The sequence below is a fragment of the Oncorhynchus gorbuscha genome, linkage group LG15, assembly GCF_021184085.1.
Source record: "Oncorhynchus gorbuscha isolate QuinsamMale2020 ecotype Even-year linkage group LG15, OgorEven_v1.0, whole genome shotgun sequence".
Taxonomy (NCBI): Eukaryota; Metazoa; Chordata; class Actinopteri; order Salmoniformes; family Salmonidae; genus Oncorhynchus; species Oncorhynchus gorbuscha.
In genome coordinates this window covers 56,475,423-56,491,343 of record NC_060187.1, presented here as the reverse complement: position 1 = coordinate 56,491,343, position 15,921 = coordinate 56,475,423, and the positions used below count along the sequence as shown (strand labels likewise).

Genomic DNA, 15,921 nt, shown 5'->3' with positions numbered 1-15,921 from the left:
TCAGATCACCGCCAAACAAGCTGCTAAACAGCCAAAAAAGAATAATAATCTCCCCTGTGAACGATTGTCATCGTCAGACGCTGGAGAAATGAGTTGTTTCCCTCTTCATTTCCCTCTTGTTTGGCACTAGTGTTGCACCGGTGTGTGAACAGTGCGTGACAGGCGAAATGGTTCTTAAAGCGTCAATCTGCAGTTGAAACAATGACACAGCGGTCCCCCTTCGCTGTTTGGGTAAAACTGCTGAGCGATGAGGCTGGAGAAATGTAACCACTTTCAAATTCAAAGAAAGATGTTTGGATGCAAGGACTGGCTATGTATATTGCACATGCATATTTTAAATCATGTTTTGAGGCTATACAGTGTTTTTTTGTGTTTACAAACATTGGAATAAAACAATGTTAATGTTGCTTTCTGTTGGCGTTCGACAGTTGAACTAAGCTCATGAAGCATGTGATGTTCTTCAAAAATCAATGGGGCATATATCATGGGCGTAGCAATCACAGAGCGGAGCTGAGTGAGGAGAGGCAGAATCTAGTTTGACAGCTGGAATTGTCCCATCGGTTTATGGAGTCATCTTGTAAGAAGAAGAGAAAATACTGCTATGAAATGGACAGAGGTGCCATATCAACGGCTCATTTCTTTAGTGCAGTGTTTTGGAGCAGTAACTTTTAGTTAGTGAAATTTTGGTCCATCATTCATTGCAATCCGAGCATAAAATGTTCTGCTAATGAGAATCGGTTATACTGGACCATAAAAGTTCGGTTGCAATTAATGGCGAGGAATATTAGATTGGGGTATTAAGATATTAAGTAATGAGCTTGTCAGATCTTAAGTAATGATCATTATGGCTTCGTTGAACACCCCCCCCCCCCCCCCCAGCCATAACTCAAGGACATATTGAAGTATTTATGGGATAGGCTTAGCTTTTCATTTCGGACGATCTTCAAAAGTAGCCTAATATAATTATGGAGTCACTAAGCCTACCCGAAAACAAGGAGAAATGACAGCAACACCCCGGAGATGGCTGCAACAAAGATGTATTCACTTCATTTCATGGTGCTCTTTTATCAAAACAATAAAGCTGACATGTTTTTGACAAAGACAAGTTACCCCGACAAGCTACCCATTCTAATAGAAAACGTTCTGCTTTGTCAGCAAAAAGAATGTCATAATATAAAAATAACGTATCCCTGCTCAGGTTATGAGAGGGAGTAAACTAACAATTTTGCTGAGTCAGTGGCCTTGTGCCTGAAACTTGCAGATTCAAATTCAGGAGAGATGACATTCAGGTTTGATTTAATTTCCTGGGAACCTTGGTAAGCGCAAAGCATGCAAAATGAAAATAGGAAAACATCAGAATGGCCACAGGTGATAAATGCATTGTGTGTTACACTGTATTTTTTTAATGAAAAGAATGTGAACCTTCTTTTAATTCATCTTCTTTTAATTTAACTTCTTTTAATTAATTCTTAGACTCTGAAACTTAACCTAAAGCGTTCCCTTGACACGCTCTCCATTCTAACAGGAATGTTCATGAGTAACTTTCTCACTCGCTCTTTCTCTCCTTCCCTCCTCGCTCTCTCTAGACATATCCGGATCCACACAGGAGAGCGTCCTTACAAGTGTGACGAGTGTGGGAAGAACTTCACCGTGAAGTCCACCCTGGACTGCCACATAAAGACCCACACAGGTCAGCGTGCAGTACACAGCGTGTAGTACACAGCGTGTACTTCCACTCCATCTGATCAGATGGGGGGGATCAGAGGAAACACTGTAGGAGGGGAACGTTGGTTCAAATGCCACCGTGGGAGTAGCGTAGGCTGGTCTGTCCCTGTTAATTAGTTTAAGTGATGTTAGGGTTGTTGCTACATTAGCTGCAATATGTTCTCAGTATGGTCCAACTCTGTGGGTGTAGAGTGCACTTTGATCCATGATTTAAGAGTTACATTATGTAAATCAATCAGTAAATGCAGTGAAAGCGGGTCCTTACTCAAAAACCAGAGTTTATAAATTCTTGGACACGTAGTCCTAATTTGTTATAAACAATATTTAAATCGGCCTCATTTGCATGTCTTATCATCTAACGGCGCAGTGGGGAGTAATTGTGCCCGGTGATTTATGGGACGGAGTTGTAGGTTTGATCGCCGGCGCAAGATGGCAGCAGAAAAGTTTTGTTATTCAAGGGATATTAGGAGATATCTCCTCACACCTTGTTCTCTTTTGGTAATTACTGTGGTTTGACACTCTGACCCTGGAGCAGACACACTCATTCTCCCTGATTAATGAGATGGCCCAGACATTTGCTAAGCAGGCCTAATAGTCCCAAGTTATTGTTGAAGAGCTGTGGATCAGTATTCTCTGTAGGGACGTCTGAATTAAATTTTGGAACTGCAGTGATTAGAAAAGTGACTCGTTTCATTGGTACTCTAGGGGAGAAATCGAGGAAACGGTGTCTTGTCAGAACGGAGGTGCCAAACGTTCATCAATAGAACAATGACATTCAAACTCTGTTTCAGGACATCATTGGCAAAAGTGTTTTGAGAATATATATATTTGTATTGGTTCACATCAATCTAGAGTCACAATACACATTTTACATTTACATACATTTAAGTCATTTAGCAGACGCTCTTATCCAGAGCGACTTACAAATTGGTGCATTCACCTTATGACATCCAGTAGAACAGTCACTTTACAATAGTGCATCTAAATCTTAAAGGGGGGGTGAGAAGGATTACTTATCCTATCCTAGGTATTCCTTAAAGAGGTGGGGTATCAGGTGTCTCCGGAAGGTGGTGATTGACTCCGCTGTCCTGGCGTCGTGAGGGAGTTTGTTCCACCATTGGGGGGCCAGAGCAGCGAACAGTTTTGACTGGGCTGAGCGGGAACTGTACTTCCTCAGTGGTAGGGAGGCGAGCAGGCCAGAGGTGGATGAACGCAGTGCCCTTGTTTGGGTGTAGGGCCTGATCAGAGCCTGGAGGTACTGAGGTGCCGTTCCCCTCACAGCTCCGTAGGCAAGCACCATGGTCTTGTAGCGGATGCGAGCTTCAACTGAAAGCCAGTGGAGAGAGCGGAGGAGCGGGGTGACGTGAGAGAACTTGGGAAGGTTGAACACCAGACGGGCTGCGGCGTTCTGGATGAGTTGTAGGGGTTTAATGGCACAGGCAGGGAGCCCAGCCAACAGCGAGTTGCAGTAATCCAGACGGGAGATGACAAGTGCCTGGATTAGGACCTGCGCCGCTTCCTGTGTGAGGCAGGGTCGTACTCTGCGAATGTTGTAGAGCATGAACCTACAGGAACGGGCCACCGCCTTGATGTTAGTTGAGAACGACAGGGTGTTGTCCAGGATCACGCCAAGGTTCTTAGCGCTCTGGGAGGAGGACACAATGGAGTTGTCAACCGTGATGGCGAGATCATGGAACGGGCAGTCCTTCCCGGGAGGAAGAGCAGCTCCGTCTTGCCGAGGTTCAGCTTGAGGTGGTGATCCGTCATCCACACTGATATGTCTGCCAGACATGCAGAGATGCGATTCGCCACCTGGTCATCAGAAGGGGGAAAGGAGAAGATTAATTGTGTGCCGTCTGCATAGCAATGATAGGAGAGACCATGTGAGGTTATGACAGAGCCAAGTGACTTGGTGTATAGCGAGAATAGGAGAGGGCCTAGAACAGAGCCCTGGGGGACACCAGTGGTGAGAGCGCGTGGTGAGGAGACAGATTCTCGCCACGCCACCTGGTAGGAGCGACCTGTCAGGTAGGACGCAATCCAAGCGTGGGCCGCGCCGGAGATGCCCAACTCGGAGAGGGGGGAGAGGAGGATCTGATGGTTCACAGTATCGAAGGCAGCCGATAGGTCTAGAAGGATGAGAGCAGAGGAGAGAGAGTTAGCTTTAGCAGTGCGGAGCGCCTCCGTGATACAGAGAAGAGCAGTCTCAGTTGAATGACTAGTCTTGAAACCTGACTGATTTGGATCAAGAAGGTCATTCAGAGAGAGATAGCGGGAGAGCTGGCCAAGGACGGCGCGTTCAGGAGTTTTGGAGAGAAAAGAAAGAAGGGATACTGGTATGTAGTTGTTGACATCGGAGGGATCGAGTGTAGGTTTTTTCAGAAGGGGTGCAACTCTCGCTCTCTTGAAGACAGAAGGGACGTAGCCAGCGGTCAGGGATGAGTTGATGAGCGAGGTGAGGTAAGGGAGAAGGTCTCTGGAAATGGTCTGGAGAAGAGAGGAGGGGATAGGGTCAAGCACCCAGCACCTAGGTTGGACCTAACACCCAACCCCCACTCCAAACAAACCCCTGGTGGCCCTCACTCGATCCCAGACCTCAGTCACATTGTTGCCAAACCTACCACTATGTTAAATAATGAGAATCAGTGGTACACAGTAAATCCCCGTTAGGGCTACATACTATAGGGGAAAACAAGAAGAAACCTACCGTTAACAATGCTATCATTCTGTTGTTCTCCCCCTGCAGGTCAGAAGCTGTTCAACTGTCACATGTGCAACACATCCTTTTCCACCAAAGGGAGTCTGAAAGTCCACATGCGTCTCCACACAGGCTCCAAGCCCTTCAAATGCCCCTTCTGCGAGCTCCGCTTCCGCACCTCAGGCCACCGCAAGACCCACATCCAGTGTCACTACCGGCCCAACTCAGAGGGTCGGAAGGCCAAGCGAGCGGCATCATCCAGAAGTAACCAGAACCAGCAGCACCCGGCTAACCCAGAGATCCTCCACCCTGTGGGCCTGCTCCAGGCTACCACCACAGACCATAACATCTACCTCCCAGCCAACCAGGTCCTCACAGGCCAGTTTGACCAGAACTTGCTGCAGCAAGGCCTGGTGGGCCAGGCTATCCTGCCTACCTCTATGTCCGGTAAGGGCCCACTCACTCACTCACATCAGGGTTGGGGGTACATTCCAATTCAATGAATATATTGAATTGAACATGGGTTCCTCTCCATAAAATGCATTAATACAATTCAATTCCTGACTTGAGTTTAGGTGGAATTCACCGCAACCCTGGCACATACACACACACACACATTCGCACAACCGTCCATTGCCACAAACACATAATTATTTAATTCGTATTGCCAATACTTATTACCCTATGCAAGCCTAGCTCACCCCTTCCACTATTGACATGAAGCATGCACCCAAGTGCTGCTCAGCACAGCAACCATATTTCACCTGAACAGTCCGCCCTAACCTAGTCTACATTCAAACCATAGTTTGAGACTGAGAGGAGAGTCCAAGTACAGTCTGTTCTCAGTAGCCAGCCAAGGAAGAGCTGATGACTGCCATCATTGAAATTGTATGTGGTGAAGAGGGGCACGGATCGTCTCTAACCAATCAGAGTATCAACGCCAATGGCAATTTTCCAAACTGACGCTTTACCCACTTGTGTTCTGGCTCTGGCCCAACCCATTGGTTTCTGGACCAATAAGACGTCCCCGAATGTGTTTCAATTCATGAGGGGTCGAGGAGGCACTCCGATCCAGACTCATTGTGGAGAAGATACTAACGTCCATGGGCGTGGTGTAGTATTTGGCTGGAGCAAGGAGTCTAGGTAGCCAGGCAAAGTCTTTCACGCCTGGTTCAAAAGCAAGACCAATGTTCTGCAAATATTTAAAAGCACTTTTCCTGTAGTTTTCCTCGTGTGAGTGTAACGGATGTGAAACGGCTAGCTTAGTTAGCGGTGTCCGCTAAATAGCGTTTCAATCAGTGACGTCACTTGCTCTGAGACCTTGAAGTAGTAGTTCCCCTTGCTCTGCGAGGGCCGCGGCTTTTGTGGAGCGATGGATAACGATGCTTCGTGGGTGACTGTTGTTGATGTGTGCAGAGGGTCCCTGGTTCGCGCCAGGTTATGGCCGAGGGGACGGTCTAAAGTTGTACTGTCACATGAGCCTCATGTCAAAGACAAGTTTCCCATCTCATGGAAAATAAATATTTGTTCAATCCAATTTATTAAGACATTCTCGGCTTCAACTACAGTATGACGTATCTGTTAGTTAGATCTACAGACTCGGATGAAATAAGGAGTCTGAAGCAACATTTGTGGAGTCTGAAAAGCATCAACACTTAAGAGTTGAAATGTTTTGACTGAACTCTGGCTCACTTCACCTCTAATCTGTTGTTTGTTCAAACTGGCGGCGAGGGGGAAGCCATCCAAAAAAGCAGCCATGAAATGAATTCCCCTCACAGCGCTGTTCGAGAATCTAGTAGGGCTTCGAAATGACTTAGAAATGGCTTCCACGCACCGTGCTCATTGCTGGCACACAACTCGGGGGGCTCCTGGCAGTCTCTCTCTCTCTCTCTCTCTCTCTCTCTCTCTCTCTCTCTCTCTCTCTCTCTCTCTCTCTCTCTCTCTTCTCTCTCTCTCTCTCTCTCTCTCTCTCTCTCTCTCTCTCTCTCTCTCTCTCTCTCTCTCTCTCTCTCTCTCTCTCTGTCTCTCTGTCTCTCTCTCTGTCTCTCTCTCTGTCTCTCTCTCTGTCTCTCTCTCTGTCTCTCTCTCTGTCTCTCTCTCTGTCTCTCTCTCTCTCTCTCTCTCTCTCTCTGTCTCTCTCTCTCTCTCTGTCTCTCTCTCTCTCTCTGTCTCTCTCTCTCTCTCTGTCTCTCTCTCTCTCTCTCTCTGTCTCTCTCTCTCTCTCTCTCTCTCTCTCTCTCTCTCTCTCTCTCTCTCTCTCTCATGTAGGCCCCTAGTTCCCTCGAAGATCCCCCGTTGGATGATAAGTTACTCTGAGCCACTCCTCTTATCTGTTCGAGCAGACGGAAGGCACATTGAGCAAACACAGAAAAATCTGAATTATTACCATTCATTTTTTTATTATGTGAATCTGCATTAAATTACATAATTGAAGTTATTTCTGAAAGTCCCACACCTTATACTTTGGATTATGGTGGGTTTAGAGTCTAGACAGGTGAACTGGGCTCATCATGCATTTCTAAATGCCATTCTTCCAGAATAGATGGGTGTTTTGTGATTCATTTAAACGATAGAAAATGTCTATAAATATCACAGAATGGGAGTCTGCTTTTTATAACAGCCCGTTATGTGTACAAACTCGATGCCTTAAAATACAAGTTGAATTATCCAAGCTTGGGACAATTAAGGTCTTCTAATCTAATAGTGTGGTTTGTGATTCTATTGTAGCGGGTGGTGACCTGACAGTGTCTCTGTCGGAGGGTCTGGCTACTCTGGAGGGCATCCACCTCCAGCTCACCTCTGCCAACCTAGTGTGTCCCAACGTCCAGATCTCTGGCATCGACTCCAGCAACATCAACAACATCACACTGCAGGTTGTGTGTGTGTGTGTGTGTGTGTGTGTGTGTGTGTGTGTGTGTGTGTGTGTGTGTGTGTGTGTGTGTGTGTGTGTGTGTGTGTGTGTGTGTGCTTGTCACTGCCAGTGTCACCTACTTCTCACCCTCTCTTTCCTCTCCTTTGCTCCACCTCTCCTTCTCCCTTTGTTCCCTCTTTTTCATCATCTGTCCTAACTCTCCTCTGCTCCCCTATCGCTTTCTCTTTCTCATTCATCTCTGTCTTTCTCTCTCTCTCTTTCTCTTTCACCTCTTTCTCTTTCATATCTCTCTTTCTCTCTCCTCTCTATTCACCTCTCTCTTTCTCTCTCTCCCTCTCTCTCTCTCTCTCTCTTTCACCTCTCTCTTCCTCTCTCTCTTTCACCTCTCTCTTCCTCTCTCTCTCCCTCTCTCTCTATTTCACCTCTCTCTCCCTCTCTCTTCACCTCTCTCTCCCTCTCTCTTTTTCACCTCTCTCTCTCTCTTTCACCTCTCTCTCTCTCTTTCACCTCTCTCTCCCTCTCTCTCTTTCTCTCTCTCGCTCTCTCTCTGTTTCATCTCTTTTTTTTATCTCTCTCCTCTCTCTCTATTCACCTCTCTCTCTTTCACCTCTCTCTCTCTCTCTCTCTCTCTTTCACCTCTCTTTCTCTCGCTCTCTCCCTCCTACCCCTCTCTTGTGTTGACTCATTGGTATTCCCCCATCCCCTCCAGATTGACCCAGCCATCCTCCAGCAGGGAGGTCTCCTCTCCCACGCCCTGACAGGAGACGGAAGCCTGACCAGCCACCCTGGTGCCCACCTCATGGCCACGGGAGACCCCTCGGCGTCCAGCTCCAATGTGGTCCTGCACCCGCTCACCAGCCTGGCTCTGCACCCCCCCGCTATCGGCCCCGGCCACATCACCATGGGTAGCCTTGGCGAGCACGACATCACAGGTGCATGGTGGTCCCATCTTCACCCCGGAATTTCGCATTTCTGTTCCTATACTGACATGATCCCTCAGGAGAATTGAAGGGGTAGTTCCCTCGGAAAGTTCACTTGTGTTATCAAATCAAATTAAAATCAAATGTATTTATATAGCCCTCAGCTGATATATCAAAGTGCTGTACAGAAACCCAGCCTAAAACCCCAAATAGCAAGCAATGCAGGTGTAGAAGCATGGTGGCTAGGAAAAACTCCCTAGAAAGGCCAAAACCTAGGAGGAACCCTAAAGAGGAACCAGGCTATGAGGGGTGGCCAGTCCTCTTCTGGCTGTGCCGGGTGGAGATTATAACAGAACATGGCCAATGTTCATAATAATTAATAATAATCACAGTAGTTGTTGAGGGTGCAACAAGTCAGCACCTCAAGAGTAAATGTCAGTTGGTTATGTTTATTAGTTTATTAGTCCATTACAATCCCAAAGCATTGTGCATGTCAGCATTCACGGTTTTCAAGATGGAGCATTTTCTGTTCAAAGCAGAAACTGTAGTGCCTTTTCGATGTACACATTTTCTTCTCTTCAATTGACCTGTTCCCTCAACAGATGCATACATTTTATTTGACAACACAGGTGCATGGTGCTCCCGTCTTCTCCCCCATACCTCTCATATGCATTCCTATGCTAACATTGACCACATTTACATGCACACTGTGTTCCAGATTGTAGTTCATATCCCGCTTAAAGTCTTATCCCTGTAACCATGAATAAACAGAATGTTCCTCATTTAAGGTCATATGGTTTAATTCGAATAGTAACTGAAATATGGACACTGCATGTATCAAACTTTAGTTGACAAATGGCCTACCAAATGTCGGAAATTATAATATGGCCTACCAAATGTCGGAAATTATAATATGGCCTACCAAATGTCGGAAATTATAATATGGCCTACCAAATGTCGGAAATTATAATATGGCCTACCAAATGTCGGAAATTATAAGCAGAATAAAAAAATACTTTTTGAAGTGATTTGTTTGACAATCAGATGAAAACATCACACAACACCCATGAAAAGCTAAACTCGGCCTCCGCAGACCGCAAAAAGAACATTAAGGGGGATACGATTTTTACATGCCACAGTATCCCGTCTTCGATCTGCATATCCCAGGCATCTTTTTCCGGGTTTCTCATAACCGGGATGCAAGCTTTTTTGGGTTATTGTAAACGGGATATGATGTTTATATGCATCAACTCAAAAACAGAATACTTGAGTATTGTGAATAATAACAGGATATTGGTGTGCATGTAAACGTGGTCATTATCAATACTTAATACAATTCTGGATTTTCCTCGACGACGCCGAATCCTTTTTGCTTCCTTGCAGCCAAACTTAAAATGGGTAGATGTTTCACTAAAGTGTTTCTTAACTAATGTGTGCAGCTGACAATGTCTCTTCTACTCATATCCTCTCCTCTCTTTTGGGCTCTACAGCTTTATTTTGTTGATATGAGTGGTATGTGATGTGTGGCTCCACCTTGAGGAAACTGTCACAATGAGTTTGTTCCACAGCCATGCTTTCACACCAGCTGGACCTACTTTGACAGCATAGGGTGTCAGTCTAAGCCATGGGAGATGGCGGGAGAGGAGAGGAGAGAATAGATGGAGGGAGGGAGGGAGTAAAATGGGGATAAGGAGAAGAGGGATGAAAAGGGGAGAGGAAGGATAGAAGTGTGAAGAGTCAATTAGTTAATGATGGCTTCTGTATCTCCCTGTTTTCTCTCCTTCCCCCTTTAGGTTCTCATCAGGACCTGAGCCATGTGATGAATGCTCCAGGCCTGGTGTCCAGTGGGGCTCATGGTGCTCAGGAGATCACCCTGACCATCAACAACTCCAGCCTCACCCAGGCTCTAGCTCATGTCCAGGCCCAGGCCAACGCTGCTGCTGGGGGCAACACTGCTGCAGGCAACCACCCCCAGGAGATCACACTCACCATATCAGGTAGACACACACAAATGATCTGTCCCTATTCTCCATACTTCTCCCAAAGTGTACACTTGCACGCTCCCCATCATGGATTTAAAAAAGAAGGAAACTCTCCAGCTAATGCTTGCACCAATCCAATATGCTTTTAAAGATGCACTATGCAGGAATTGCTCTGCCATTTCCTGGTTGACTTAATTTCAGTTTATGCGACAAAACAAGCAAGTATAGTGTAGCAAATCATTGTATCATCTAAAACGCTGAGAAATATATTTTCCAAAACCACATTTTTTCCCCCAGCTGTTTGAAGCTAGTGTGCAAAATCGAAAGTGTAATACTCAAAAACTAAACTTAAGAAAGGGAAGCAAAGAAGAGGTGCACATAGAACAGATCTACCGCTTCTTAGGCTTGCTTTCAATGAGAATTGCATAACACACATTTTTATGTGAATTTGGTCGGGTTTCCCAAAAAATAACATATTGTACACAGTGCACACTTAGGGAAAACACACACACACGCAGCTACAGACAAACATGCAGACACTCACCATAGGCACTCACTCGCTCATGCCCACACACACACACGTGACAGCTAAACCAGCTGGCTCACAGGAGTACAATCATCTATTTTTCCCTTCACTTTAATTCAACAAACCAAGTTCACAAAGAGATTGTAGGGATAAAAAGGTCAGTAACACATCTTTTCATGAGACTATAATTGGTATACTGTACAGATGCGTCAACAGCGCTTCAAGGATACTTAATCGTGAGATACAGTGGGGCAAAAAAGTATTTAGTCAGCCATCAATTGTGCAAGTTCTCCCATTTAAAAAGATGAGGCCTGTAATTTTCATCATAGGTACACTTCAACTATGACAGACAAAATGAGAGAAAAAAAATCCAGAAAATCACATTGTAGGATATGTAATGAATTTATTTGCAAATTATGGTGGAAAATAAGTATTTGGTCAATAACAAAGGTTTATCTCAATACTTTGTTATATACCCTTTGTTGGCTATGACAGAGGTCAAACGTTTTCTGTAAGTCTTCACAAGGTTTTCACACACTGTTGCTGGTATTTTGGCCCATTCCTCCATGCAGATCTCCTCTAGAGCAGTGATGTTTTGGGGCTGTTGCTGGGCAACACGGACTTTCAACTCCCTCCAAAGATTTTCTATGGGGTTGAGATCTGGAGACTGGTTAGGCCACACCAGGACCTTGAAATGCTTCTTATGAAGCCACTCCTTCCTTGCCCGGGCGGTGTGTTTGGGATCATTGTCATGCTGAAAGACCCAGCCACGTTTCATCTTCAATGCCCTTGCTGATGGAAGGAGGTTTTCACTCAAAATCTCACGATACATGGCCCCATTCATTCGTTCCTTTACACGGATCAGTCGTCCTGGTCCCTTTTGCAGAAAAACAGCCCCAAAGCATGATGTTTCCACCCCCATGCTTCACAGTAGGTATGGTGTTCTTTGGATGCAACTCAGCATTCTTTGTCCTCCAAACATGACGAGTTGAGTTTTTACCAAAAAGTTATATTTTGGTTTCATCTGACCATATGACATTCTCCCAATTTTCTTCTGGATCATCCAAATGCTCTCTGGCAAACTTCAGATGGGCCTGGACATGTACTGGCTTAAGCAGGGGGACACTGGCACTGCAGGATTTGAGTCCCTGGCGGCGTAGTGTGTTACTGATGGTAGGCTTTGTTACTTTGGTCCCAGCTCTCTGCTTGTCATTTACTAGGTCCCCCCCCGTGTGGTTCTGGGATTTTTGCTCACTGTTCTTGTGATCATTTTGACCGCACGGGGTGAGATCTTGCGTGGAGCCCCAGATCGAGGGAGATTATCAGTGGTCTTGTATCTCTTCCATTATAATTGCTCCCACCGTTGATTTTCTTCAAACCAAGCTGCTTACCTATTGCAGATTCAGTCTTCCCAGCCTGGTGCAGGTCTACAATTTTGTTTCTGGTGTCCTTTGACAGCTCTTTGGTCTTGGCCATAGTGGAGTTTGGAGTGTGACTGTTTGAGGTTGTGGACAGGTGTATTTTATACTGATAACAAGTTCAAACAGGTGCCATTAATACAGGTAACGAGTGGAGGACAGAGGAGCCTCTTAAAGAAGAAGTTACAGGTCTGTGAGAGCCAGAAATCTTGCTTCTTTGTAGGTAATCAAATACTTATTTTCCACCATAATTTGCAAATAAATTCATTAAAAATCCTACAATGTGATATTCTTGATTTTTTTCTCTAATTTTGTCTGTCATAGTTGACGTGTACCTATGATGAATATTACAGGCCTCTCTCATCTTTTTAAGTGGGAGAACTTGCACAACTTGTGGCTGACTAAATACTTTTTTGCCCTAAATATGTCATTGTGGCACTCACATTCCACAGAAATGTAAGTTAGGTGTTTGTGTGTCAATTGACATACTGGACACAGTCACACACACACACTCACAGGCACAAGTTTGATTCACTCTAATGCATACACATTCAAACATCCTCCTACAATAGCCAAAACTTAATCCGGTATACCTATATCCAGCTCAGAATCAGTTCCCCTGCACTCTGCCCGGGAATTACATTTAAGTCATAAAATGACATTTAAAGTGCTTCATCACAGAGAGGCAATTTCACGGTAGCAATTTAATGGAGTGATGCTGAAACTAAAAATGGTTTTATGCCAAACAAAAACCAATGATTTCAAAGTTAAACATACAACTCTATGCACAAGTGCGACTTTTAACAATTTCCACAGAAAAATGTGCAAAAACACATTTACTTGACGAACAGTGCAGATGCTAAGTTTGATAACAGAATGCTGGTTCGTGCTTCTTGTGCTGTCATTCTGTGACCAAACTTTGCATGAATGTAAACAAAGCCAATAACGGAGAGATGAAGACTGTAGGACGAAGAAAAAGGAAAAAGGGGCGGGGGAAGATAATTCAGTCACGTCACTGTTGGATGGAGATCAAATGTATTTTCTCTCATCCTGAAGGTCAAGACCTCCTCCAGCAGCACGGCACCCATGGTGGCGGAGAGATGATTGGCGGGATCAGGCTGGCATCCCACCAAACCACAGGTGCCACCCTCACCATTGGCAATGACCACCTTCTACCTCAGAGCAACGCGGGCATGACTGGTAAGGGCTGGCAGCAGCACTGACTGCTGTGTGTGTATGTTTGCATCTACTCACCCATTGTGCAGCCCGCTTGGAGCGCACAGTGAAAGGCCTGTGACGTAAAGTGTGTTGAGTGATTCGTTCAGCGGGAGAGCTGGAGAGATGGGTCAATTAACACTCTGATTGCAGTACCTCTCAACGCTCATCACTTGTGGAGTTTCGTCAACTTCTCGGAGCCATCGTCATCGATCTCCTCTCAACTCAAGTGGTCAACATTCTGTTACAAACAATGAATAGGCGTTGCGAGGAGTTTGGTCGTTTTGGTATGCGTGTCTGTTCATGTGTGTTTGCATCTTCACAGTCCCCGCTATCCCATAGGGTGTATTTTTATCGTAAAAAAAAAAAAAATCTGATTCTACTGCTTGCGTCAGTTACCTGATGTGAAATAGAGTTCCATGTAGCCATGGCTCAATGTAGGACTGTGTGCCTCCCATAGTCTGTTCTGGACCTGAGGATTGTGAAGAGACCTCCGGTGGCATGTCTTGTGGGGTATGCACGGGTGTTCGAGCTGTGTGCCAGTAGTTTAAACAGACACCTCGGCGCAATCAGCATGTCAACATTTCTTACAAAAATAAGTAGTGATGAAGTCCATCTCTCCTCTACTTTGAGCCATGAGAGATTGAAATGCATATCATTGTTGGCTCTCCATGTACATTTAAGGGCCAGCCATGCTGCCCTGTTCAGAGCCAATTGTAATTTTCCAACGTCCCTCTTTGTGGCACTTGACCACACGACTGAACAGTAGTCCAGGTGCGACAAAACCAGGGCCTGTAGTACCTGCCTTGTCGATAGTGTTGTTAAGATTATGGACATACTTCTCCCCATCTTAGCTACTTTTGTATCAACATGTTTTGACCACGGCAGTTTTACAATCCAGAGTTACTCCAAGCAGTTTAGTCACCTCAACTTGCTCAATTTCCACGTCATTCATTACAATATTTAGTTGAGGTTTAGGCCTAAGGGGTTCTTGGCCTTTCACATTTTTACACTGTGGAACATTATGGCCAAGATTCCTTGTAGTGGTGAGTGATGGCAAGCTGCTAGGCCTAATTTCCCTTGACACTGTCACACCACAATTTTAAATTATGCCGCAGAGAACAAGTAAATTGTCTGATAACTTCTCATAAAATGTGCTTTTTTTTCACGTATTTGCTGTTCATGTGGCGTTTTCAGGTATCTGCCCAATCCACTCCCAGTCAATTTCCGCTGGCTTGCTCTCCTTGCGATTATCATATGCCACAGTGCATCATTCTACCCATTTGAAAATGCATAGCCAATTCATTTTCAATGGCATAGCACAAAAATGGCTTTTTAAAATCTCGCAAGTATTTCTGTCAAGATAAATTCTCACCTACTTCCTGTCTCTCCTGTCAGTCACCAGCCTGCCGCCTAGCACCTCCCTATCGCAGACTGCTGGCTCCCAGAGCCTGGTGATGTCATCATCGAGCATGGCCAGCGACGGCAGCGTGACTCTCACACTGGCAGACACACAGGGTATGCTGGACGCTCAACCTCAATTCACGCTCAACTTCAACGCACAGGTAACCACTCTGAAACACACACACAATCATGCACATACACACACACACATACACAGGTAACCACTCTGAAAAACAATATATTCCCATTGAAAATCACATTTTCCCTAAACACTGACCTTAAACTTAACCCCAAATCTAAACCTAAGCCTAAAATATACTTTTTACAAGTGAGGACCATTTCTCTGAATTTTGGTTGGTTTACTATTCTTGCGAGGACTTCTGGTACTCACAAGTATAGTTGAACGTGTTACACGCACACATGCACACACACACACAGTAACAGTGAGTATCTTCTCTCCATAGAGTCAGCAGTACCAAACTGTGCTCAGTGACCAGGATCTCTCAGGACAACAGGCCACCCAGCAGGTCATACTGATCAGTCATCACCCCCAGGTCACTGAGGGACAACCTGACAATGTATACAGGGTCAGTCAGCCACTGTGCGTGTGTGTGCGCATGTACCTGTACGTGTGTTGTGTTGTTAACAGATGTCTAAGAAGGACAGGGTGGTGGGTATGATAATGTGTGTGTGATGTGTGTGTTGTGTTGAAACCAGCTATCAGAGGAGGGCCAGGCGGTGGGGAAGGAGGACCAGGGGCATAACCAGAAGCAGAACCAGTGTTTCTACTGCGATCAGGTGTGTCAGAGTGCCAACACGCTGCGACGCCACTGCAGGCAGGCCCACGGCAAGGACCGGTGCCACGTCTGCAGAGTGTGTGGCAAGGCCTTCAAAAGAGCTACTCACTTAAAGGTAAGCAGGGACAGACACACAGTCACCAACAAACACACTGGAGACTGGACTATATAGCTTGGAACACTGTCAAGTTTGCGGAGTGTGTGGCAAAATAAAGCACCGTAGGTCTGGGCAGACACACACTACAGCACGTTTATATGTTGTATGTATTCCTTCCATTCCCTGATAGTAGTTGTCCTGCCCTCAGAGCAGAGTTAAACTCTGGATAATTGTTTCCTATGGGGCCAGCTCTGAGTACTCTTGAGT

General features: G+C 45.5%; 1 protein-coding gene across 3 annotated transcripts in view; it reads left to right on the top strand.

The window, feature by feature from the left end:
* The window catches only part of LOC123997534 (zinc finger protein 236-like), a 108,669-nt gene that overhangs the window by 77,854 nt on the left and 14,894 nt on the right, over window positions 1-15,921 (top strand). For all 3 annotated transcript variants that reach the window (XM_046301877.1, XM_046301878.1, XM_046301876.1), the window contains 9 exons: window positions 1,587-1,690; window positions 4,472-4,870; window positions 7,151-7,296; window positions 8,005-8,227; window positions 10,009-10,212; window positions 13,198-13,341; window positions 14,755-14,921; window positions 15,225-15,347; window positions 15,478-15,672. In XM_046301877.1, coding sequence (XP_046157833.1) covers window positions 1,587-1,690; window positions 4,472-4,870; window positions 7,151-7,296; window positions 8,005-8,227; window positions 10,009-10,212; window positions 13,198-13,341; window positions 14,755-14,921; window positions 15,225-15,347; window positions 15,478-15,672 — 1,705 coding nt within the window. The remainder of the gene's footprint in view (window positions 1-1,586; window positions 1,691-4,471; window positions 4,871-7,150; window positions 7,297-8,004; window positions 8,228-10,008; window positions 10,213-13,197; window positions 13,342-14,754; window positions 14,922-15,224; window positions 15,348-15,477; window positions 15,673-15,921) is intronic.